General features: G+C 43.5%; 1 protein-coding gene across 1 annotated transcript in view; it reads left to right on the top strand.

The window, feature by feature from the left end:
• GPR176 (G protein-coupled receptor 176) overlaps positions 1-25,652 on the top strand; it is a 91,862-nt gene extending 66,210 nt beyond the window's left edge. The window contains exons 2-3 of the mRNA XM_027083852.1: positions 18,491-18,743; positions 22,397-25,652. Coding sequence (XP_026939653.1) covers positions 18,491-18,743; positions 22,397-23,519 — 1,376 coding nt within the window. The 3' untranslated portion in view covers positions 23,520-25,652. The remainder of the gene's footprint in view (positions 1-18,490; positions 18,744-22,396) is intronic.
• The last annotated feature ends 395 nt before the right edge of the window (positions 25,653-26,047 follow it).

Below are 26,047 nucleotides of genomic sequence, written 5' to 3'. Positions count from 1 at the left end.
GAGAGAGAGAGAGAGAGAGAGAGAGAGAGAGAGAGAGAGAATATCTTCAAAGCAAAACACTTCGTGTGTTTAATTGCTGCCCTGTTTTGTGGCTTCCCGAGGAGCAGGAGGCTCACCCAGTGAAGGAGCAATGTCACATTCCTCGGGTGCATGAAATTGGAGCCCATGTCTGAGATGCCAGACACATTTCTGTGCCAGCTGTCTTTATATTCTGACTGATTCAGGAGACCACATTCCCTGCAAAACAGTCACTCAACGCAACCTTTAAGGGACGTGTAATTAAATACATATTAAAACTTCCGGGCTTCCCTGGTGGCGCAGTGGTTGAGAGTCCACCTGCCGAGGCAGGGGACGCGGGTTCATGCCCCGGTCCGGGAAGATCCCACATGCCACAGAGCGGCCGGGCCCGTGAGCCGTGGCCAGTTAGCCTGCGCGTCCGTAGCCTGTGCTCCGCAACGGGAGAGGCCAAGACGGTGAGAGGCCCGCGTACCACAAAAAAAAAAAAAAAAAGTCTTCCCTCATTTCTGTGCCCCACACCTTCAGGCACACACTGACTGAGCCTTTTTTTTTCTTTTTCAATAACAGCTTTATTGAGACATAATTCACTTACCAGACAATTCACCTTTAGAGTGTACAAGTCAATGGTTTTTAGCATATTCACAGAGTTGGGCAACCATCACCACAATCAGTTTTGGAACATTTTCTTCAGCCCGAAAAGAAACCCCATACTCATTAGCAGTCACTCCCCATTGCCCCTTAACCCCCAGCCTTAGGCAACCACTAATCTACTTTCTGTCTCTATGAACTTGCCTATTGTGGACATATCATACAGATAGATTCATATAATATGTGGTCTTTTGTGACTGGCTTTTTCACTTAGCATATGTTTTTGAGTTCATGCGTGTTGTAGCATGTATCAGAACTTTATTCCTTTTTATGGCTGAATAATACTCCTTTGTATGGATATACCACATTGTCTTTGTTCGTCAGTTGATGAATATTTGGGTTGTTTCCACTTTGGGGCTGTTATGAATAGTGCTGCTATGAACACTTGTGTACAAATTTTTCTGTGGACCTGTGATTTCATTTCTCTTGGGTCTATGCTTAGGAGTAGAGTTGCTGGATGTGGTAGGCAGCAGAGTGGTTCCTGCTCAGAGAGAAGAGATGGGGACTCAGAAAGGGGCCAACTTTGTCCTTGAGGGAAATGTTTAAAGTCTGTGCGTTGGAGCTGTAAAACCAGGTTGCCAAGTTTTCAGGTGAGGTGAGGGCAGTGCCAATAAAGTCAAAGCAATAAGTGACTACGCAGTATAACAGAGAAAGTAGTCTAAACAAATTCTACCATATAGGTTTGGCTTACTAATTCTCATTTTAATTTTTGACCAGTCCGTCAAGCAACTTATACTTTCAAGTCCCTTCTGGGTGTGTCCTAAGCTCACCCTGCCATCCCAGGGTGAGTTACTTTTCCCTGCAGACAGCTGCAACCTCACTCTATAGGACCTTCCTAGATTCCACCCCAGAACATTGGTTATGCTTGCGAACTCCTTGTTTCCTGCACGCACATCTCACCTGGAATTTTGGGATTTTTTTCTCATCTCATAGCTTCCTTCGTTAAGCCACGGTTTTTCATAAATCCATTCCACCAGAGGTGAGGTAATTTCCGGGAATGAATCTTCGGTCCTTGTTCTTAGCATCCAGGTAGCAGTATCAGGTGTTGTCTCTTCCTACGGAGGCAGTTTGGTGCGGTGGTTTCATCCTGACTTTGGAGTCTGACTGCTTGGGACTAAATTCCAGCTCTACCACTTCTTATTTCTATAAACTCGGGCAAATGACATAACCTCTCAGTGCCTTAGGTTCTTTATCTGTAAAGTGGGATTAAATAGAACCTATCTCATGGGGTTCTTATAAAGTGCGCATGGTGCATGCAAAGCCTTAGGGAGTAAGTGCTCGCTGAATGCTGGTGAGCCGTCGTTCTTCCCAACATCAGCACCCTCTGCTTCCATTCCAGTTACTCCAGCCTGGACGAACAGGCCCACAGGCGATGTGGTGGGAGGGCAGTTTTGCTATATTCTCGTATAGGCTGAAGCGCCTCTGTCCTCAGTTTCGCATCAGGCTGGAAGCAGTGGTTGGTTTGCCCATGGGGCATGCCGATGTCTCCTCTAACTCCTTTTTTTTGAGTCTGCTGGCTCTTCACAACAAAGGCAGGCATTTTCATTTTATTGGAGCTGAGGAAAATCACACTTTTATGATTACTTGTCCTGCTCCCCGAATTGATTGCAAGAAACCATGTCTGGCACCTTTGATCCCTGTTACTGTCTCAGGCGATGCTTAGTCTGTGCGTCCCCAGACCCCCTCAAGGTCCCCGTCTGTCCGCTGCCCTTCTAGCTGGCAGAGGGCCAACTCCACCCTCAGTGAACCAGGAAGGAAGCCTGAGCAGCGTCCAAAGTCACAGTGGCCTCAGGCAAAGGTGGGAAACGGCGGCCCCATCCACCTCTCCTCTCAGTGTCTCTCCCTCAGTGTCAGCAACGCGCATGTCTGTCAGGCTAGGAGCCAGGGAGTGCCTTTGCCCCTCTCTCCCCCACATAGGTTCCTACCTGTCCTAGGAAAGGAAGTTCCCCTCAGCCTGCTATCACTGCCGGAAAGCGAGCAAAACATCATTTCCCCAGGTGGTAAGGGCCAAAAAACCCAGAAATATCTGTATTTTAACAGTAGACTTTTAGAAATAGAAAAATTAACCCCTAAAGCTGACTGTCTTCAGTCAGCTGAAGACTGTCTTCAGCATCATACCAGGCTGGATAGACATAGAGAGGTGTGTGTGAGCAAACATATTTTCCCTTTCACTTCTTTAGTTTAGAAACAAATGAAGTTACACACGTGTATTATGCCATCCGCCCATTCCACTTTGCTTCAAGTAATCGATGTTGACAGCCTGGGGTGTATCCTTCTATATATTTCTCTATCTTCCTATAGGGACATGCCACAGTTTATCCTAATGATGGGCATTCAGGTTGTTTTCAATCTTGAGGTCATGGTCAGCAGTCCTTCAGCAAACATAGCTCAATGTACAGCCTTATATATTGATTCTTTTATTTGTAGGATAGTTTCACAAAAGTAGGACTGGTCAAGGAACATGCGTTTAGTAGATACTGCCAGGTTACTTTTCATTCACTATAGCGATCTACTTGCCCACCAAAAACATAAAATGTTTATATCCCCATACCCTTTCATACTTGATCTTATAAATTTTATTTTCGCTAACTAGTGGTGGGAAATGTTTTCTCCTTTTAATTTTAATTTTTTTTTTTTTTTGCCATTCTCTGAGGATACCCTGTGTCAGTGGTCAGTGGTCTTTCTTGGACGCTGACCCTGCTGGCACATTTGCAACTGCTTTCAGGCCTCCACAGGCTTCAGTTTTCTCCAGGCAAGAGCTGAAGAAGCAGCTTTAATGAGCATGATGGATTTTAATCATAGAAGCTCATTGCACCGTATGAATTAAAAACCATCGAAAAGATGGATTTCATGTAAATGCCATTTGGGAAGTTTACAGGAACAAGAAGGAAACAATGTGTGTGCACAGATGCTGTGGGTGTTCTGGCTTTGCCCCAGCTCTGCGGTGGTCACGCTGTGGGCGTGCTGCCTTGCTCTACCCTGCTCTCTGCAGAACCTGTAGAAGCCCCCTGCAGAAGGGGAGGACCTTCCAGTGGCCAGCATGTCGGGCTTAGGGAGAGGAGCAGCTGGAGAGTTAAGGACTCCTAGGGCCCAGCAGCTTCTGAGCCTTTCTTGCACCTTCCTTGCTAAAACTAGGCCCACCTTCCTGTGTGGTCCCCCTTTCCTGAGGTTTTTCTAGTTTGCAAGCATCCCTGGGTCCTGTCTTTACTCCAGCTATGGAAATTTTTTCCAGAAGTATACTCCCTCTCAATGTCCTTTGCTGAACAGTAAGTTTTTCTAGAAGTGACTTCCCACTTCTACTTCTAGCCGGTGCCTTTAATTCCTCATTCCTTGTTCTGCTCTGGCTTTGCTCGGACTGGATGTTTCTTGGATCAGATTTGTACCACAGTTCTGGGGACTGATTTGTTGTGGGTTGCAGCTCTCCTCTGAGGCCTAAGGTTTTTCTCTTTTTCCCTCTTCTGCCACTCTGTCCTCCTTATCTGGCTGGTGAAGTAGGCACCCCAGCGCAATTCATGCTAACACTCTTGGGGGTGCTTGCCCCCCACAGAGGCAGTGTATGTAATCTAGGAGACAGAGCATGATGTACGAAGGTCTGCCTGACCCAAGTAGACCTGTTACTGAGCTTATGGTGGACTAGAGCAGTGTTCAACCCCAAACTGGCTGAAGTGCTTTCCAGAAATGTTAACAGTAACCCATTCTGAAAAATATATGCCCTACCAGTGATGCCTCATCCATGAAGCCTAGGGCACTGGGCACAGGGACTACCCCTTCTGGATCTTCATATAACTGCTCACCCACTGATTAGCAAAACTCCATGAGAAGTGATTGCGCCTGCTATAGGCAAAAATTTTGGAGGAAAAGGTTCTGTACACATTGCTGGTGGAAAGGAGAAATCAATGTCACAGAAATATAAACACCAGAAAATAAGCATATATGTACAGTATTTATTGCAATATTATTTATAATGGCAAAAACTCATAAACAAAGTGAATGCCCATCTAGAGGACAAAGGGTGAATAATAAACTGTGATATATTCATATATGTCTAAATACAGCGTATAAATTTACGAATAAATAGTGAGAAAATCACACTAGTGTCCACAAAGAAGAACAGTATGTACAAATGGTATACCGTTTACATAAAATTGTGTTTATACACATATAGAGGTGTATTAAAAGATGATGACCAGAATATTAATCATGTTTCATGTTTATCTTAAGGTGGTGGGATTCCAGGTGATTTTTCTTTCTTCCTATACTTTTCTGAACCATTTGAATTTATAATAGTGAACATGTGTTAGTTTAAAAAAAAACACTCAGAAATAAACTAAAGCTGGGACTTCCCTGGTGGTCCAGTGGTAAAGAATCCACCTTGCAGTGCAGGGGGTGCAGGTTCAATCCCTGGTCTGGGAACTAAGATCTCACATGCCACAGGGCAACTAAGCCCGCGTGCCACAACTACTGAGCTCATGCGCCTCAACTGGAGAGCCTGTGTGCCGCAAAGTACAGAGCCCATGCACTCTGGAGCTTGCACGCCACAACTAGTGAAGAGAAAACCCACACGCCACAACTAGCAAGAAGCCCACACGCCACAACGAAGAGCCTGCATGCTGCAACAAAAGATCCTGCATGCCTCAACAAAGATCCCGTGTGCCGCAACTAAGACCGGTTGCAGCCAAAGATAATAAAGTAAAACAAAAAAAAAAAAATAAATCTTAAAAAAAAAGAAATAAACTAAAGCTATTTTCATTGTGAAAAAGCTGAGAGGTAGAGGAAGGAGACGCAGAGGTTGTAATGAGTAGCCAGAATCTTCTGGCTTTTCCCAAGGCACGTGATTCAAGAGATTAAGACACTGTCTTTTATGGCAATGTCTTTTATGACCTTGGAAGACTCACTGTCGTTTTGCTACATCCCATTGTTTACCTATTCAGTTGTGGGAGAAGCCTACATGGGGACAGGAATACCAGGAGGCAGGGATCACTGGCCATCTTGGAAGCTGATTACCATAGGGGGGCCTGAAGGTATTGTTTTTCCCAGAAGTCTTAACAGTTAGCAAAAATATCTTTTCTCTGCACAAGATTTACATAGTCTTATGTGGAAACAAGGAACTCTTCCAGGTTCCTTCCATTCATGTGAGTATATAAAGTCAATTAAATGTTGTAGATTACTTTCTTATTCCTATTAAAGCATTGTAGAGTTTCTGATTGGAAAAATGACAATTTAAAATGTTGTAGCTGGTCACTGTTTCCTTGACCATTGTATATATGCTCACTTTTATTTCCTTGGGGTAATATTAAAATTTGTTGGCTAATATTTATTAGCCAATGTTCTGCCTTCGGCCATGGTGTTTGCATGCTTAAACCTTTATAAGAATAATGTCAGAGGCAAGACTAATGGAAACTGGAGCTTAATGAAAGTGAACAGATTTTATATTTTATCTTATTTACTTCATTCACATTGAATCAGTGACATTGACTACACTCTGAAAGCCAGTAATTTACAAACACACAAAGAGGAAAATCAGTATCTCACAAGATAAAAAATGCTTCCCCTGGGGCTTCCCTGGTGGCGCAGTGGTTGGGAGTCCACCTGCCGATGCAGGGGACGCGGGTTCGTGCCCCGGTCCAGGAGGATCCCACGTGCTGCGGGGCGGCTGGGCCCGTGGGCCATGGCCGCTGAGCCTGTGCATCCGGAGCCTGTGCTTCGCAACGGGAGAGGCCACAACAGTGAGAGGCCCACGTACCGCAAAAAAAAAAAAAAAAATGCTTCGCCTGGCCTTTTGTTTCATAATGGGGAATTAAGAGGTCACATCTCTTCATTGATCTTAGTGCTTTACACAAGCTAATAGTATTTCATGCTGATTTTATTTTGAACCAGCAGGAAAATTACATGGTAAATGACTCAGTGTTATTCAAATCAGCAAATATTAGAGGAAAAATACAGGAATTGGAAGCTGCTTATTCATGAAATGCTAAAGGAGAATTCTCCTTCTCTGTTTATCTGTATCACTGTGGTTACCATAATCATGAATCCTGGATTCTTGGAACGTGATACAAAGAAAAGAAACCTTTTGTCCAGTTTTCAGCAATGTGACTAATGAATATTCAGGCACAGAAGGCCTTGGTTGCCTTAAATAGTCACTGGGAAATGCATGTACAAGCTAGGTCTTGGCGTGGAGATAAATGGAATTGCAATTATTCTCCCTATTATTTTGCTCTCAATTTTTGTCATCTTCTCTTCTCTCTCCATCCTCTGCTACTACTTGAAGGAGAAAAAAGGGAAAAGAGAGAAAGAGAAATGTTAAGAATCTGCTTTCTGAAAGGTGTTATTGCTGCCCATCCACGTGCCCTTCATTACAGGTGTTTCCAAAATCGTGTTACACCTGCAAGGCCCCTAAATACATCTTATTGGTTCAGTTCTTGCCTCACAAAGAGTCATAGCCAAGTTCAGAGTCTAGACTGAGGCTGTCTCACTTATCAAGCTCCTTCCATGTTACCCATGTGCCAATCCCCGCTTCTTACAAAGCTCTTGGCTCCTAGTATTTTATCTGAGCATTTATTTCATTTTCTTATGTTGTTGGTGGGCCTTGATGGGCTGTGTGCTGTAACTCATCTTTTCAATGTCTCTTGTGTTCTATTCCCCACTGAGCTCTGACTTTCAGATCCATCACTTCCTTCCAGAGCCTTCCCTGCCTTGACCATGTGTCTCTGGCCCTGGCCTGGGTCTGGCTTCCTCCAGCTCTTATACCATCTGCTGATCTGGCTCTCCTGATCCCAGCTCCTCACTCTACAAACACCCCTCTGCTGCTGGCCTCCTCCTTCCTTGCAGGAATTGGAGAAAGTGGTGAAGGAGACATGGGAAAGTCTATTCTAGAGCAGATGGAACCTCCCCACTAGTGAGGGAGTGGCCCGAAATCTGCTAGGAGAAGGTTTAAAATTGCCATTTCTTGCCCCTCACCTTCCAGCCTCTCCCCTTCTCCTTCCAAACTCAGCTAAAAAAAAAAAAGCAATGGAGCTTTCAACTCTGAATTAATGTCATTGTCAGATTGTGCCAGATCGTAAGGAATAAGGGATGCTCATTTCCAAAATCTTATTCCTCCACCTCACATCAGCCACGCTGGGTCCCCGTGGACTGAAGCAGGATTGGGCTCACTTTCCTTTCTTAGCCCTCTAATTATCTTACCTTGTGTTCTTTGGAAATAGTTCCAACATAATTTTCCCTTTCAGACTGCATAATTGTAGTTGCTGGAACTGAGGGCGTAGGAGAATAGAATGCATGTGTATTCTGTGCACGTTCACTAGACTAATTATAGTATAGTGTGATATATTGTTGAATACATCACTCTCAAGCTGCTCTGACACTGTGTGCTGGCGATCGGGAGATAGTAAACATTCAGCTTGTTGATCAGAGGCAGTTGGCATCAATAGATGTACCTGAAAAACTGAGTACACAGAAAAAACATTCTGATAATTCTGATAGAGTCACATTGAACTTCAAGCTTTTATTCATTCATTTATCTGGGTATTTATGAAGCAACTCCTAGATACAAAACCATGGTTCGTGCTCATGAGGGTCAACAGAATTTCCAGATAAGGTTCTTCTCAGGCTTCGTAATCTCACAGTATTTTATGGGAGAAATAACCCCTCTAGGCTAATGCTATATGAACGCTGCAGAAGATACAGACCCTGCCTTCAAAGACTACATAAGCAATTTAATATAGACAAGAACCTCTTAGTAGGATGGCCTGTGGCGTAGACATTTAAGGCAGTGAACTACTTCACCTCCACTTAATCAGGAATATCTTGTTAGCATGCAGATCCAGGGGGAGCTTGTGTAATGAGAGAGAGAGTTTGATAACTGGTTTCCTCCTTTTGCCTGGAAGCTTTCTCTATACACCTACTGAGGGGGAAATGGAGCTTGTGGTTATTAAAGGTTCGAAGCTGTCACAGTTAGATGGGGCCAATGATACTGAGACTCTTGCCATATTTTTTTTTCAGGGAATAATATACCTTTCAGGGAGGTTAACCTATTTAATGTGAGAGATCGGAGAGCAAGGAATCCTGTGAAGTTATGAAAATTTTCTGGTTAGTTTATATGGAAAAAATTTCAGTAGTCAAAGAAAGGGACAGGGGCTTCCCTGGTGGCGCAGTGGTTGAGAGTCCGCCTGCCGATGCAGGGGACACAGGTTCGCGCCCCGGTCCGGAAAGATCCCACATGCCGCGGAGCGGGTAGGCCCGTTAGCCATGTCCACTGAGACTGCGCGTCCGGAGCCTGTGCTCCGCAACGGGAGAGGCCACAGCAGTGAGAAGCCCGCGTACCACAAAAAAAAAAAAAAGAAAGAAAAAGAAAAAGAAAGGGACAGTTATCAACTTCAGATTTTGTGAGTCTTTCTTCTTACCTTTTAGATCTGTGTGCATCTTGCTGTGTGTTGAGAGATGTGAGAGATTGAGCTAGTTTCAGGGGCATTGCGACTTCCATGAGAGAACCCCAGTGGCTGTGGTCACTGGGATCTCTTTGTCTTGATTGAGTTATATGGTCTGCCTTACCTTTGGGGATACCATTGTTGCTAAAACATATGCACATTTGTTGCAGACTCACCTAAAATTCTTTGTGCAACCTCACAGGAGTTGAATGGAAGAGGCTATTGTTGGAGTCTCTTTCTATATTCTTATGTATTACAAAACTGAATCCTGTTAATATTTTATCTGAATTATTCATTGGGAACACGTATTCTAAGGGGAAACCATCCAAGGTTAGATTGGGGATATGTATTTCATAAGATGCTTTTCATTCAAAGCAATTATTTGAAATTCACCATGAATTTTAATAAACTTACTACATAGCTTCTTCCTGCTAATCCAATTCCTGCTTAATTGGAACCTTCTGTGTCATTTCAGAACAACCTCTGGAATCAGATTAATTGTAACTAAAGTAACAGTTTTCTCACGCTAATAATGATCAGTTTAAAAAGAGTTGGGCAGATATTAGATAGTTTAATCACAAGTTACAGCAAATTGACACTTCATTAGTGAGGGAAAGGCTCAAACTTTTAGACTCAGAGGAAGAGCAAATTGTATTGAAAACCACCAGGCACAGTGCTCTGGCTACAAGCTTGTTTTCCTCCCCGTTCTTGCTGCGGCCATAATTCATAATAATACCAGTGGCAAAAAGCTACTTATCACCTTGCCAGTGCTGACTCTCTGGGTAGCTGGGAAATTTACCCACATAGATTAACGGGAGAAAGATTTTTTAAAAATCAGAATAAAATAGAATCATTTTTAGAACTATTTAAGCTTTCCTTTGAAAGTGTGAACTTTGTAACTCAGTTTGAATATTTGTGTCCCCAGGTTCACGGAGCTTAACAGTGTCTTTTTTGTTTTTGAACTTGTCAGGTACCATTTGCCTTCTCTACACTGATGAGTTCTTTATTCCTATCTTGTCTTACCTTTGCTTTCTCTCTCTCTCTCTCTCTCTCTCTCTCTCTCTCTCTCTCTCTCGCACTCTTGCTAATGAAAGGGAGTTTCCTTTGAGGGTTTTGCTTAGGCAGCAGGTTTAAGGGTTCAGAGAAAAATGTGGATTTGCCCTTTAGATTTCCAGGGTTATTTCATTCTATCATAATGCTGTAACTTTGGGTAGTAAGCTTGGGAGCAGCCAGGGGTCGTATCTTAAAGGGTATTGTATGATGTTGAGAAGTTTGCATTTGTTTTTTTCCTAGTGGCAGTAGGGAACTACTGAATGCTTTGGTAATATTAATCAAGTTACTGTTGTACCTCTCCTCTTCTTCAAAATGGGTTTAATTAGTCAATCTCGCATTTTTCGCCCTCTGGCATTCTTTTTTTTAATAAATTTATTTATTTTATTTATTTATTTTTGGCTGCCCTGGGTCTTCGTTGCTGCATGTGGGCTTTCTCTAGTTGCGGCGAGCAGGGGCTACTTTTCGTTGTGGTGCACGGGCTTCTCATTGCAGTGGCTTCTCTTGTTGCAGAGCACAGGCTCTAGGCACGCAGGCTTCAGTAGATGCAGCATGTGGGCTTCAGTAGTTGTGGCATGCAGGCTCAGTAGTTGTGGCTTGCGGGCTCTAGAGCTCAGTAGCTGTGGTGCACAGGCTTAGCTGCTGCACAGCATGTAGGATCTTCCCGGACCAGGGCTCAAACCCATGTCCCCTGCATTGGCAGGCAGATTCTTAACCACTGCGCCACCAGAGAAGCCCTGGCATTCTCTTAAAACTAACTCTTTGCAAAAATCAGTGTCATAATGAAACTACCTCTGAACCATACCTAAATAAAATGGAGAAATGCCCTCAGATATTCAGGAACACCTTTACTTTCTAGAAAGATGGTAAGAAACTGAATACAGCTGACCCTTGAACAACATGGGTTTGAACTGCGTGGGTCCACTTATATGCAGATATTTTTCAGTAGTAAATATTTACTATAGTACTACACATTCCATGGTTGGTTGAATCCATGGATGTGGAGGAACTGTGGAGGGCTGACTGTAAGTTATATGCAGATCAACCCATGCTTTGTTCAAGGGCCAATTGAAGTTTTTTTTTTTTTTCAAATAATTTTGAATAGACTTTTTCAAAATTTAAATTCTGATTAAAATTCTTAATTGCTCAACCTGTGTGTCTAAATGCACAAGAGTGCTTAGTGGCCACCTATTGGGAAGATGGTGGGTAACTATTAATGTTTTAAAAAGTTTTTAAAGCAAATGGTAAAGTATAGTTATAATCATTGTTTTATTACTTGTACCATTATCGTTGGCCAGATAGCATTTTTAAAACTTTTCCCATAATGATACAAATAATCTCTTGATGGTTTCAAGCTGTTTAGATTATTGAATTGAAAACATTAGGAAGTCATCATCACTTTGAGATTTTTCATTTTTCTTAATGAAACGATGTCAAGACCATTGATTCCTTTTTTGATTTTTTTTGACCCTTTGGGTTTTTAATTCACTCTGGGGCTTTATTAAGATGTATCATGTTTGTGTGCTGCTGCAAGATTCCTGTAAGGTGTTTGGAATGTCTTATGATAGGCTTGATGGATTCTAGGAGCAGGACTCCATCTGGAGAAGAGACGTCCTTGGTCTGAGACCTGTCACGTGCAATTCAAATGGAGGCTGGACATTCTAGGAGGGAGCAGATCTTGCAACGGCCCCTGCCCCCGCTGCCAGGGAGACAAGGCTTTAGTGAAGTCACTGAATCCAGACAACAGTGAGAGGGAGAGAGACAAGTTGTGTGTGTGCCACAGGCCTGAGGACGGAGCTCTGAAGTTGTCACAACTACTCAAACACGATAGTCCCAGGCACCCATCATGACCCCATGGGACAGTCTGCTGTGAGTTTGCCAGCACCACCCAAGGGACCTCCACAGGGTAAACCTAGGAGTTTCTTCCTTGTCAGAACCCAGTGTTCCACGTGGAACCTGCAGGCCAGTCAGTCCTACCTTGTCTCTTCTTCCTGATTGCTTCCAAGTCCTTCTAGGGACCTGTCCTCTTCTATCTTCTCTATATACAGCTCCAGGTTTTGTTTCCTCTGGCCCAGCCTCTCACTGTTTCCCTTCTGTCAGACCTTTCCTTGGAAACTTTTGCAACTAATAATAACAGTGACATATCTACTTACGTAGCATGTATTAGGCACAAGAAGCTGTTCTAAGTGCTGTGCTTATATTACTTGTATGGGCTCATTAAATCCTCACAATGCCCCTGGGACATAGGCATTGTTATTATGTCCACTTTACAGATGGTGAAACTGAGGCACAGAGAAGTTAATTCACCCATGATCACACAGCTAGTAAGTGGTGGAGCTGGGACTTGAATCTGGGAGTAAGGCTTCAGGGTCTGTGCTCTTAGTCATTAAAATATCCTGCGTCTCCCTAGGGTAAAAATTTCCCCACACACTAAACCTTTCTCAGAATGGTCTTTCAACTGCATTATCTTTGATTTGCACATGAAAGTGCAACAAAGTACTAATATGTGCTTGGCTAGCCACTTGAAACATTTCCACAACCAGGGTCTGTAGCCTGCCACAGAAAAACAACCCCCATATACTATGAGCTCATAACTGGACATTAAAAACCATGTGAGGAAAACCATAAAAGGAGGGCCAGGAGAACCAACAAATGGCAAAATTAACACATCTAGAACTAGAAACAATAGAATAATCTAAAAGAAAGTACAAGCATTTAAAAAACATGATTACAGGGGCTTCCCTGGTGGCACAGTGGTTAAGAATCCGCCTGCCAATGCAGGGGACACCAGTTCTAGCCCTGGTCCAGGAAGATCCCACATGCCGTGGAGCAGCTAAGCCCGTGTGCCACAACTACTGAGCCTGCGCTCTAGAGCCCATGAGCCACAGCTACTGAAGCCCGGGCACCCTAGAGCCCGTGCTCCGCAGCAAAAGAAGCCACCACAGTGAGAAGCCCGCGCACCGCAACGAAGAGTAGCCCCCGCTCACCACCAACTAGAGAAAGCCGCGCGCAGCAACAAAGAGCCAACACAGCCAAAAGAACAAACATGATTACAGATTAAAGAAGGAAAAGAGCCATAGTAAAATAACTAGACACTAGGAATAAAGAGTAAGCAGTTTGAAGTGGACCCAAATACAAATTTCAAAAAGTTTACTACCCAAGAAGCTAAAAGAAAGAAAGAAAGAATGATGGTTTGATTACTTCCAGATGAATTGAGAATTGATAAAATGGAAGGAAGACATGAGAAATAGCATTCAGTTTGCAGAAGACAATAAATTGATGGAAAATGGAAAATATGAATGAGAGGTTAAGAGACTAGAATGAGGTCTAACGTAAATCTAATAAGAATTCCAGAAGAAGATAATAAGGAGAAAGGATAGGGCAAGATTCAGAGGCAATGGATGAAAATTTTCTGGAAATAAGGAAAATATGAATCGTAGGATTGAGGAAGTATGCAAAATTCCAAATATTTTAGTGAGACAGCAGAACTTTTAGCATATGGGGAAACACCTCTCTCATATGACTTTTGTGGAGGGTCATTTTGCAATATATATAAAAAATGTGTAAGCTCTTTGACCCGGAACTTCTGGTTCTAGAAATTTATCTTCAGTAAATAATCAGTTCACTTCCTCCGAACTTAAATATATAAGGATGTTGATCTCAACATTGTATAATAGAGATGTATTGAAACCAGCTTTAAAAAAAAATCATCAATGTGCAATAGACAGAATACATTAGGGTATAACCAGAGAAGCACTATTGCTTTTATGAAGCTGTTAAAATGATGATATAGATCTATTTTTATTTATTGTATAGAAAGGTGGTTGTTACGGAAAAAGATCTAAAAAAGCAGTGTGAGTAGTTGGTCCCACTGGCATGATCAAAAACTCCGTATACATAAAAAGAAGTTTGGAAGGATAAATACTTAAAGTTTACACTTAGTTATCACCGGGTGGGTAATTTTTACTTTCTTTTTTGTCCTTTTATGCATTGTCTGTTATCAGATTATACTGTGTAAAGAGAAACCTTGATTTGTATTTTAGATGAGGAGTAATGATAGAGTAATAGCAGTCCCAGGGAGAGTAGGTTTGTATTACCAGCGCCATCATGCTCTACTTCTTATTCCCCTTTGGTTGTGTGTGCTGTGAGTGTGTACTAATTGTGTTGCTGTGCCCACAGCCCTGGCACTGAATGTTGTCATGGAATCCAGCATTAGAAAATATAATGGGAATATGTAGGGAGGAAGAATGGGTAGAGAACTTGAATCATTTCTAAAGGGGGTTGGGTGATTTAGACCATGATGTCTAAACTAAAAAGTATCTCAAGGTTGAATACTGTGTTATTTAAAATATATGCTGAGTTATCCTTGATGTACCTTGTAAAGCTAAGAAGAATCTAAAGTGCTCATGAGATTAAATGATCAAGTCCGTAATTATTTTGTTGTGTGTATACACACACACACGTGTACACACACACACTTTTCTTTTTAATGTGTGGCCAATCAGATCTTGAGTGTGGGTGCTCCTCTTCTGATACTTTTTTCTAATTTGGGTTCTTAGAGCCAAATGAGTCAGTTTTTAAGTGAAGACAGAGAGAGGTGGTTTAAAGAAGGGAAAGAACGTAGAGGCTTCTTTAGCTTCAGGTTCTTAGGAAAAGGGATTAGGCTTCAGATGCCTCGTAGAGTTTTATAAGTAAGTGGAGATACAATGTGATTATAGCCATCTCGGGTTTTTCAGTAATAACTCATTGAAAATAAGTTTCCTCATTCGCAAGCGTGGACTTACTAATAAAATGTATGATTTAAGAAAAATACAATAAAAAAGTGTGCCTGACATAATTGGGAGGGAGAGAGAAAGATAAGAGAGTTAGAGTATGAGGGTAATGATGGAGATTAGTTTCAAAGAAATCTGCTGTATGCATGAGAGACCTTGGCACGCAGCCTGTCCTCTCCTTTGCAATGAATTTTCCTGTTTGTTATACAAAATGTTTTATTCAGTGTAACCTACCAAGCGACAAAGATTAACAGTGATAGAGAAATAGAAAATCCTGTGGGTCTTGTTTTATAAAGCAGAAGGATGGTCTTTACAGGAAGTCCCCTAGTGGACTGGAGACAGCCCCGATATTAACAACTGAAGATACTATGACACTCTCCTCACGGCAGGTTTCTTTTTTTTAAAAAAAATTTATTTATTTATTTATTTATGTATGGCTGTGTTGGGTCTTCGTTGCTGTGCGCGGGCTTTCTCTAGTTGTGGTGAACGGGGGCTACTCTTTGTTGCGGTGCGCGGGCTTCTCATCATCGTGGCTTCTCTTGTTGCGGAGCACGGGCTCTAGGCGCTCAGGCTTCAGTAGTTGTGGCACGTGGGCTCAGTAGTTGTGGCTTGTGGGCTCTAGAGTGCAGGCTCAGTAGTTGTGGTGCATGGGCTTAGCTGCTCCACGGCATGTGGGATCTTCCCGGGCCAGGGCTTGAACCCGTGTCCCTTGCATTGGCAGGCAGATTCTTAACCACTGTACCACCAGGGAAGCCCTATGGCAGATTTCTTTAAGTGGGCAATTTCATTATTAGATGGTTACCAGATTTTCAGTCCTATCTGTAAAACTTAAGTGAGGAAAGATGCTTCAGCCAGATCCTAATCTGTATTTCAGTGGGAAAGGCCAGGAAAAAAAAATCCCCATATAGATGGAGCTTCAAATATATCATTATTGCTGTCTGTAACCTTGGTGACAGGAAAGCTTGAGGGGGCCTGAGGTGGTAACATTAATATAAACAGCTTTTCTATTGAACAAACGTGTGTATATATTCACACTGTGAATTTCATCTCACTGAGTCAGCATATTTATGTAAGGAAAGTTTGGTAGAGAATTTCCTGGAAGCAGCTGGCCTACTTACCTAAATGCAGTGCCCATTTTTTTTCTGGCAGATAAGAAGTAGCTGTAGACTACTGTGTCTGAAAAGAGACTCTTGACAGTAAGTTATGTCAGCATCTGAGGCAGCGAGGCAGCTCCTGGTGGTGGCTTCGGCTGCAGCCCTGAGCCCTGTGCTCCCCTCCCCTGGCACCATGCTGTCCTTCTGCATGAGGCTGAGCTGTTGCCATTAGAGGGCATTCTCTGTGCCTGTGCCCAGGAGAGAGCAGTGTCCTTGGGTCATGACTGACTGACCATGTGGACCTCGATCTTTCACCAGGTAAGATCTCCCCTGGTAACTTAGGCTGCCCAGCATACCTGACGACTTGAGCCCTGTGAGACTCTGGGGATGAAAGGCTACAGTCTCTGTCTAGATGTGGCATTTCTGTAACTTCAGTCTGGGAGCCAGCTCTATCTGAAGTGCTTGTTACAAATGCAGGTTCCCAGTTCTATACCTATAACTATGATTCAGGATGTCTGGTATAGTACTTCTGATGCATAGTGAGGTTTGGGAACTACTGACTCAGAATAGCCTCTCATGACATTCCTACTACGAAACGGGTTATCTTGCTGCAGGGACTTTTGATTACTGTTTGTCCTCTTTCAAATTCATTCATCTAAATAGTTACTGAATGCTTGTTCTGTGCCAGATACTGAACTAGGCAGTGGAGTTATAATAGTGAACAAGATTGACATGTTTTTTTATCCTCATGAACTGAAGGGAAAATGAGTAAACAAATTAATAATTATGATAAGAGCTGAGAAGGCCACAAGAGGATATTATAAGAGAGTATGCTGGAGGGAGGAGCAGTGAGTATTTAAAATAAAAATATGGTTTGCGGAGGCCTCTTTGAGGAGGCAGCAATTATACTAAGACCTGGATTAAAAGGAATCAGACACACGAGGACCATGCTAGGCAGTATAAAAAATTTGTGCACAGGCGTGGAGACCGGATCAGCCTCGTTGTGTTTCAAGAACAGAAAAAAAGGGCAGCGTAGCCAGTGCCCAGCAAGCCAGGGGCAGCGTGGCGTGAGATTAGGCAGGTTGGCCCTGGATTGTGTAGGCTCTGGAGGACAATGGGTGGGCAGAACAGACCGAGAAGGGGTGGAGAATCAGATGTTCAGTGGGACAGGAGTCCAGAGTTGAGAGGAGAGGCCTAGTCTGGGCCATGAATGTGGGAGTCACCAGCATTTCAGTGGAGAACCACCTGAATGGGTGATTTAACCTAGGGAGAAGCTGGAGAGAGTGGATGGGGAAGGGCCTGGTGAAGAAGACTTGGGGCAGCCAGGGCCTGGGAGAAGTGGGAGGAACACCAGGAGGCTGTAGGCCTGTGGAAGCCACAGGAGGAAGATGCTCAGAGACGGACAGGCAAGTGTGTTATCGACACTAAAGGTCTAGAACAGTGCAGGCCTGTCCAGTGGCCGCCAGCTTCATGTGGCTATGGAGCCCTTGAAATGTGACGAATGTGAACTGAAAATGTGTTGTAAGTGTAAAATAAAACATACACCATGCACACCTAAAAAGAATACACTGTTATATATTAATTATATTTCAATTTAAAAAGCGCACACCAGGGGCTTCCCTGGTGGTACAGTGGTTGAGAATCTGCCTGCCAATGCAGGGCACATGGGTTCGATCCCTGGTCCAGGAAGATCCCACATACCGCGGAGCAACTAAGCCCGTGCGCCACAACTACTGAGTCTGCGCTCTAGAGCCTGTGGTCCGCAACAAGAGAAGCCACTGCAATGAGAAGCCCGTGCACCACAACGAAGAGTAGCCCCCACTCACTGCAACTGGAGAAAGCCCCAGCGCAGCAATGAAGACCCAACGTAGCCAAAAATAAATAAATAAATAACAAAACAAACAAAAAAATGCACGCCACATTTCAAAGATGTAGCACAAAAATAAGAATGAATATATTACTTTAATACTTTTTAAAGTAATGATGACTTTGAAATGATAATGTTTGGTATAGATTGGGTTCAATAATATACACTATTAAAATTTCACCTGCTTCTTTTTACTTTTTAAAAATATCACTACTAGGAAATTTTAAGCCACATGTGTGGCTTTTGTCCTGTTTCTGTTACAGAGTTTGGTAAGGCGAGGTCATTTGCAAACTTGGTTAGAGTAGACTGGCTGAGGTTAAGTAATCCCTAGCTGACTGTTTATACTCAGGTGAGACAGAATCATCATCATAATACTGTTATGCCTAAAATTAAATAAAACTCATGGCTAAAAAATTCTTCTAGACTTTTTGATACTTATGAAAGTGATTTAATAATTTCACATAAATTGACAATATCCTATGCCTTTAAAGTTCTTTGAAATGAACTCTCAAATATGGTTTTTCAATCTTTTTATTAACCTGTATTTTCTTTCTTTCTTTTTTGTCTTCTTTCTTTTTATTTAAACATTTTTTTGTTTGTTTTTGCCTATCTGGCCAGGAAACTTCATGGTGTTATGGTCGACTTGCCGCACAACCGTGTTCAAATCTGTCACCAACAGGTTCATTAAAAACCTGGCCTGCTCGGGGATTTGTGCCAGCCTGGTCTGCGTGCCCTTCGACATCATCCTCAGTACCAGTCCTCACTGTTGCTGGTGGATCTACACCATGCTCTTCTGCAAGGTCGTTAAGTTTTTGCACAAAGTCTTCTGCTCTGTGACTATCCTCAGCTTCCCTGCCATTGCCTTGGACAGGTAAGATCAGGTAGCCAGGGGTGCAACTTTTTTTTTTTTTTTTAAGTGTATTGAAAAATTAGCATCACGAAGCAAATAGTGAATAGTCAGTGTTCCAAATACTGCTTTTTAGTCTGCTTGTTGTCAACAGAAAGAGAATCGATTGCTGAAACAGATGCCTCACAGAAGACAGCATTGGGGAGGTTACATTATGACGATGCTGGGGCAGAGGTGGATCATGATGTAGTTTCAGCTTGGTTGGAATTAGTGGTATTTGCATTGCAATTTGCAGTAGGTTGCTCATCAGATTGCTAACTCTGCAATTAGGGCCTTTTGATGCAGGATGAAAACATTTCTGGAAGAACAAGAGAACAATTCAGTGGCCATTTAACAAATGATTAGACAGTCCTGTTGGACCTGGCCAGATAGCACCAGAATTCCTTTGGAGCATTTACTTCCAAGGTTTTATATTGTGATGGTGTTTGTTTTCTCTTCCCATCCTTCCCGTTGCGGAGCACAGGCTCCGGACGCGCAGGCCCAGCGGCCATGGCTCAGGGGCCCAGCCGCTCCACGGCGTGCGGGATCCTCCCGGACTGGGGCACGAACCCGTGTCCCCTGCATCGGCAGGCGGACTCTCAACCACTGTGCCACTAGGGAAGCCCCTCCTAATGCTTTTTGTGTTGATCCATTCTGTGTTCACGGCAGGTGTGTCTTTCTGGAGGCCCCTTATTACCTGCTTGGTGAGGTCTTATGTCTGCAGTCCACATGGTGGGCTTTTCTTTCCTGAAGGTTTTTTTTTTTAATAGTTTTATTGAGATATAATTTACATATCATAAAATTCATTTAAAATGTACAAGTCAATGAATTTTAGTATATGTACAGTTGTGCAGCCATGACCACAATTGAACTTTAGAATATTTCCCTTAAAAAGAAACCTTGTGTTCATTTACAGTTATTCCCCATTCCCACCCCCAGACCGAGGCCACCACTAATCTACTTTCTGTCTCTGTATGGGGGGACATTTCATATAAGTGGAATCATACAATATGTGTTCTTTTGTGCCTGGCTTCTTTTACTCAGCATAATGTTTTCAAGGTTCATCCATGTTATAGCAGGTATCAGTGCTTCTTTTTTTCTCTTTCCAGCTTTATTGAGTTATAGTTGACATACAGCACTGTACAAGTTTAAGGTATATGGCATAATGACTTCTCTTACACATATTGTGAAATGATTCACTGTAAATTTAGTTAACATCCATCATCTCATATAGATACCAAAAAATGTTTATTTTCCTTGTAATGAGAACTCATGATCTACTCTCTTAACTTACTTCATTCCTTTTTATTGCCGAATAATATTCCCATTGTATGCATATACCGCATTTTGTTTATCCATTTACTAGTTGATGGACATTTGGGTTGTTTCCACTTTTTGGCTATTATAAATAATGCTGCTATGAATCCTGAAGGTTTTTTAAGAATAGGATTCGACAAGAGTGGGAACACATTATTCTGGACAGGTTGCTATACTACCTGGAAGCAATGCAATAATCCCTGTGGGTTATTTTGAGCCTTTGGTTTTAGGCAAGAAAATATGCAAATAATAAGAAATCCTTATTTTCTTTCCAGCAAAAAATCTACTGTATTTTTGCCATCATTTTTTTCAGTGTGTCTTTTATTCTTATTTTTTTTAATTGAAGTATAGTTGATTTACAATGTTTCAGGTATACAGCGAAGTGATTCAGTTATATATGTGTGTGTGTGTGTGTGTGTGTGTGTATATTCTTTTTTAGATTCTTTTCCATTATAGATTATTATAAGATATTGAATATAGTTCCCTGTGCTACACAGTAGGTCCTTGTTGTTTATCTATTTTATCTATTTTATCTATTGTATTAATCCAAAATTCCTAATTTTTTAAAAAAGATAAGTTCTTTTAGTAGAAAAGCAAGTTTGGTAAATTCCTATTTCATTATTCAGAGATGCAGATTACTGGAAAGTATAGGTTTGTTGTGCATGGAGACAAAGGGAAAACAGTTCTTTCTCTCACTTCTTGCCCAGATATTTGTTTCGTGGCACCCAGTCAGCAAGTGAATTGGGAGGCCACCTACACTTCCTGCATCATCCTCTAGAGACGCACATACTAACAAAATGATGTATAGTGAGCCTGTGTGCTTGTGCTGCGGTCTATTTCCCAACCTAGAATGGAATCAAAAATGACGGGAAGCCTGGGTTTGTCACCTGTCACTTAGCAAATGAGAATCAGAGACAGTGGACGTGTATTCATGCGTGGGCGTGGGGCCACCACACTGGATTTACTGAGCGGTGGTTAGAAAAGCTTCTCCGTGTTCAGAGAAAAACAACTGAGAGCGTGCATAACTTATACATTTCTTTCTCTTTTTTTTTCCCTTCCCAGAAAGTGATCTAGAACACATTTTACTGCACTCCATCCACCTCTGGTCATCCGTGGTTGTCTTGTGTTTGCATCGTCTCTCCCACAGTTTGTCCCCTGCCAGACTCCACCACAGGGCTGCTTGCTCTTGACATTTTCCCAGGTGCTCCCTTTCCCCACCTCCTTTGTGCGTCCCTCCAGTAGAGCCATCATCTGCTCGGTTATAATTGTTTGTTTACATGCCGCCTTTCCCCATTTAGTTAAGAAACATTCCCGTGCGTCCTTCCATCTTTGCACTCTAGTGCCTGGCACAATACCTAGCAGATAGGCAGTGCTCAGAAATCCTTGTGACAGAAGGCACGCCTGCTCAGCTGGCCCCATGAGGGAATGCATGTTAATAGGGTTGGAAGGTCGACTCCAGCATTAGCTGACTGCACAGACGTGGGCCGAGCTAAGGTGAAGAAACTCGCCATATCTCTGAGGGCTGCTGGCTGCCCTTTCATGACAGATGTGGTTCTAGAGTCTAACACATTACTCCGTTTCCCCCAGTCATAGGTGATATTGAAACACGGTGATATTGAAACAAGGTGCTTTTGGAATTCTGATTAGGTAGTTATAGAATAATCAAGTCAAGCTTGAAGGAAAAAAGTCTTCCCTGATTTTAACAAAAATCTAATCATGCAGGCATTTTAAGTCTATTAATTGCTCTTAGGGGTACTGAGCAATTATCATGGGAACAATGGCGATGGAGCAGGCATGATTGTTTTCAGTCAGGTTGATCTTGTGGAAGGATTTTGTCAGAGTCCCTCCCTCACACTGGCTTCTTCTGCCCCAGGTGGCTGTAAATGCTAGTGATATCCGTACATATCCACTGTGGCACGAGTCTCCTTTGGATTTGTGTGCAGACACATTTCCTTTCTCTTAGTGGCTTTGAAAATTGCCCTCAAGCTCCTCTAGCCCAGGTAAAAAATTTTTTTACAAATTACCCTTCACCCTTAAATTGAAAAAGAGGTGTCTTTCCAGCAGAGGGAGATATCCTTTATATTGAGGGCACTCTTTTGGATTTAGTCCTGGTGGCAATAATTATAAAGCTAACTGTGAATTGTACAGCAAAATCCTCAAAACTTAAGGTCTAGCTTCCTAATTCCCCCAGTGGTTTCCTCTGTCTTAGGCAGAATAGAAGAAATGGACCCTTTCTTTCCTCTCTCCTACTTTTAGTAATATAGATTCCCCTAATTAAAGCGTATCTTCTGTGAAACGAATTTTGCTTGTGCGTTTGGCAGGTACTACTCAGTCCTCTATCCTCTGGAGAGAAAAATATCTGATGCAAAGTCCCGAGAACTAGTGATATACATCTGGGCCCATGCCGTGGTGGCCAGCGTCCCTGTGTTTGCGGTGACCAACGTGGCTGACATCTATGCCATGTCCACCTGCACGGAAGTCTGGAGCAACTCATTGGGCCACCTGGTGTACGTTCTGGTCTACAACATCACCACGGTCATCGTGCCTGTGGCCGTGGTATTCCTCTTCTTGATACTGATCCGCCGGGCCCTGAGTGCCAGCCAGAAGAAGAAGGTCATCATAGCAGCGCTGCGGACCCCGCAGAACACCATCTCTATCCCCTATGCCTCCCAGCGGGAGGCCGAGCTGCACGCCACCCTGCTGTCCATGGTGATGGTCTTCATCTTATGCAGCGTGCCCTATGCCACACTGGTCGTCTACCAGACTGTGCTCAATGTTCCCAACACTTCTGTCTTCTTGTTGCTCACGGCCATTTGGCTGCCCAAAGTCTCTCTGCTGGCGAACCCTGTGCTCTTTCTTACTGTGAACAAATCTATCCGCAAGTGCTTGGTAGGGACCTTGGTACAACTGCACCACCGCTACAGTCGCCGGAATGTGGTGGGCACAGGGAGCGGGGTGGCCGATGCCAGCCTGGAGCCCAGCATGCGCTCGGGCAGCCAGCTCCTGGAGATGTTCCACATTGGGCAGCAGCAGATCTTTAAGCCCACAGATGACGAGGAAGAGAGTGAAGCCAAGTATGCCGGCTCAGCTGACCTCCAGGCCAGGGAGCTACTTCCCACCTGCCTGGAGGCAGAGCAGGGGCCGCGGTTTGCTACCCCTGCACCACCCCCGGGCACAGTGGACTCTATATCCCAGGTGGCACCAGCAGTCCCTGTGGAACCTGAGACATTCCCTGACAGGTACTCCCTGCAATTCGGCTTTGGGCCATTTGAGTTGCCTCCACAGTGGCTCTCGGAGACCCGAAATAGCAAGAAGAGGCTGCTTCCCCCCTTGGGCAACACCCCGGAAGAGCTGATCCAGACAAAGATGCCCAAGGTAGGCAGGGTGGAACGGAAGATGAGCAGAAACAATAAAGTGAGCATCTTCCCAAAGGTGGATTCCTAGCAAGTCTTGTAAATCCCTGGAAGCAACAGACCTTCCACGTTCCTGCCCTCCCTTCACTGGGCCTATGATTTGTCTGATCTCTTTGCAACCCAGTATGGGTTGATTCCTCCTCTATGGGCCAGATGCTTTTGAATGAGAGGGAAATCTATATAAAATCGAATGTCCTCTTTATTGAGGGCGTATATGTATATTTATACATATATATATATTTATCTCAGTGATCCTCAGTAAAGTCCACATTTCTCTCTGTGGAGACGAAAGCTGGGTAGCGGGAAAGAGGTCTTGGGTGGGTTCTCTGTGTGCATTTTCTGGGGATATCTCAGTTCCGGGCCCTGCAAAGAATACACGGAGAGAAGAATGTCTATGAGTTCAAAGGAAGCCGGGCACTCTAAGAGAAGCCCAAGATAATTATGGAGCCGTGTGGCCACAAGAAAACGCCTATTTGATCGATTTTAAAATGACAAATATTCAAAATGGTTTATATTGATCTGTATCTTTAGGGAAGATAGAACCTTGGCATTTGATACCTTTTTTCTGGACAGCCTGATCACATGACTCACAGTTTCTCCCGATGCCCTTCATCTCCTTTGCTGGGATGTAGGTGAGGGATGAATGAATATTGCAGCCCCATTTGACAGACATGGCAATAGATGTGCCCAGGGATTAGGAAGATATTCTGTCCTTGATTATCCTGACCATCTCCGGGCATCACTAAGGCCTCAGAAAGAGAAGTCCGCAGTGTTGATTGGAAAACACTGCAAGCTTTAATCATGTCTTTCCCCCTTAAGCTGTGTTTTTTTCAACAAATGAGAGAGAAGCTTAGAAGTGGAGAAGAAAGACTGAGAAATATCCACACTCTGTAGAGTTTTCTCTTCCCACATGGTCTCATGTGAAAGATTTTATGCAGCAATCAGCAGGGGTAAAGTGTATTGAAAAAGGTTTCTGCCAACTTCTAGAATTAAAGGTCACTTAAAAAGGCAAAGTTACGGTAAACGGGGTCCTCTGGAAACGTCAAGCTAAAAATACTTGATTAGGAAAAGTGAGTCTGCCCAAAAGAGTGGGAAAAGTTGGTTCCCTTCCAAGGAGGACTGCAGACCCCATGCATCGCCAGTCTCATTTTCAGTCTGTTTGTACGACTGTGGTTCTCCCTTCATTTTGGGCACAAAGGAGGAACAGAACATGGAGAAGGAATTCATCACTGTACAATGCCAAGGCAATACCTAGCCCAGGTGAGCTCTCCACTTACTCCTTCCCAGTGAAGTTGTAGCAGGAGCCAGACAGGACAGAAGAGGGAGGACAGTGTCCTCAATTGATCAGTCGCCTGGGGGCTCTCACAGCAATTCGAGTCTACGTTGGGGTGGGCTTCACCAGGTTGAATTCAAACCACGAAGGAAACTTCACTCTTAAGGAGAGCAAATCAAGCGCCAGGTCTGCTCTTCTCTGGAGGGCGTTTTGTTCTTGTTCATAGTATGGAAGGGAGCCAATCCAGTGCCTTGAGCAAGCCTCAGGGGAGGGGGCATCCTCAGCGGCAAAGAACACATCCCAACGGAAGGGGTCCTCACGGATCTTCTCCTTGAACCACACAGGCCCTTGTCCCTCGTAGGAAGGTCAGACTATGTGTAGGGAGTTTCCTTTTCCTGTCCTTTCCTGGGTGTGCTGTCTTGTGATTCCCGAATGTGAACCCAAAGACCCTTGTCCAGAGGAGGGAGTGCCTTCCTCTTTGTGTTCGTTTCTTTGAAGCATTGTGTGCAGAAACGGGGCCCCACCACCCCCTCTCCCGGGGCCCCTGTGTGCGCTCTGGAGCTCCTTGCCCTCATGCTTCCCGTTGTGGCCCTTCAAGCGTATCTTTCAAACCGTCACAGTTGTTACAGCGTTCATCAAGGGGAAACATAACCTGTCAGAAACTTGTGTCCACTTTAGAAGAATCGGTCAAATGTAGCCATGTTGGTGTCATTCTGATAACATATATGTACAACTTAATAAATTCTGGTGAGCCGGAATTTGATAGATGTTACTTATGTATGTTTGAAGCAGTTGGTTGACTTCTAACAGGTCATGGCCAGGTGTATTTCTATACTCTTTGAAGAATTATGTTTTAATAAAAAATTGAAAAGCAGTTTCTGAACTCAAAAACGGTTGTCTGAGTGATTTTTTTGTTTGTTTTCTTTTTTCCCCCCTCTCAAGTGGTATACTATCTGAACCTCTCTCCTCCTGTGTGATCTCAAAAGAAAGGTGTTTATTTTCCTCCCAACATGCAGATGCAGCATTCTAATAGCATTTTCTTATGTTGTGGCAACTTGAAAAATGAATTCCCAAAGAAGAAACTGCAATGTTTGAATAAATGTCCCAAACCTGGGTTCCAAATGGAATCGGTGGATGGTCTGCTCAAACCTGTAGGTGGAGCTACACGGGGAAGAGTGTAGTGCAGCCGTCATTACCCCTTATGGTTGGGGCCATGGCCTTGAGGTCAGATGGCCCATGTTTGAGTCCTGACTCTACCACTGACCCACCTTGTGACCTTGAGCATG

This window comes from Aethalodelphis obliquidens, unplaced genomic scaffold, assembly GCF_003676395.1.
Source record: "Aethalodelphis obliquidens isolate GAN/ISIS:26980383/991018 unplaced genomic scaffold, ASM367639v1 scaffold51, whole genome shotgun sequence".
NCBI classification, from domain to species: Eukaryota; Metazoa; Chordata; class Mammalia; order Artiodactyla; family Delphinidae; genus Aethalodelphis; species Aethalodelphis obliquidens.
Note: the sequence above shows the minus strand (reverse complement) of the source record. Positions and strands in the feature narration are given on the sequence as shown.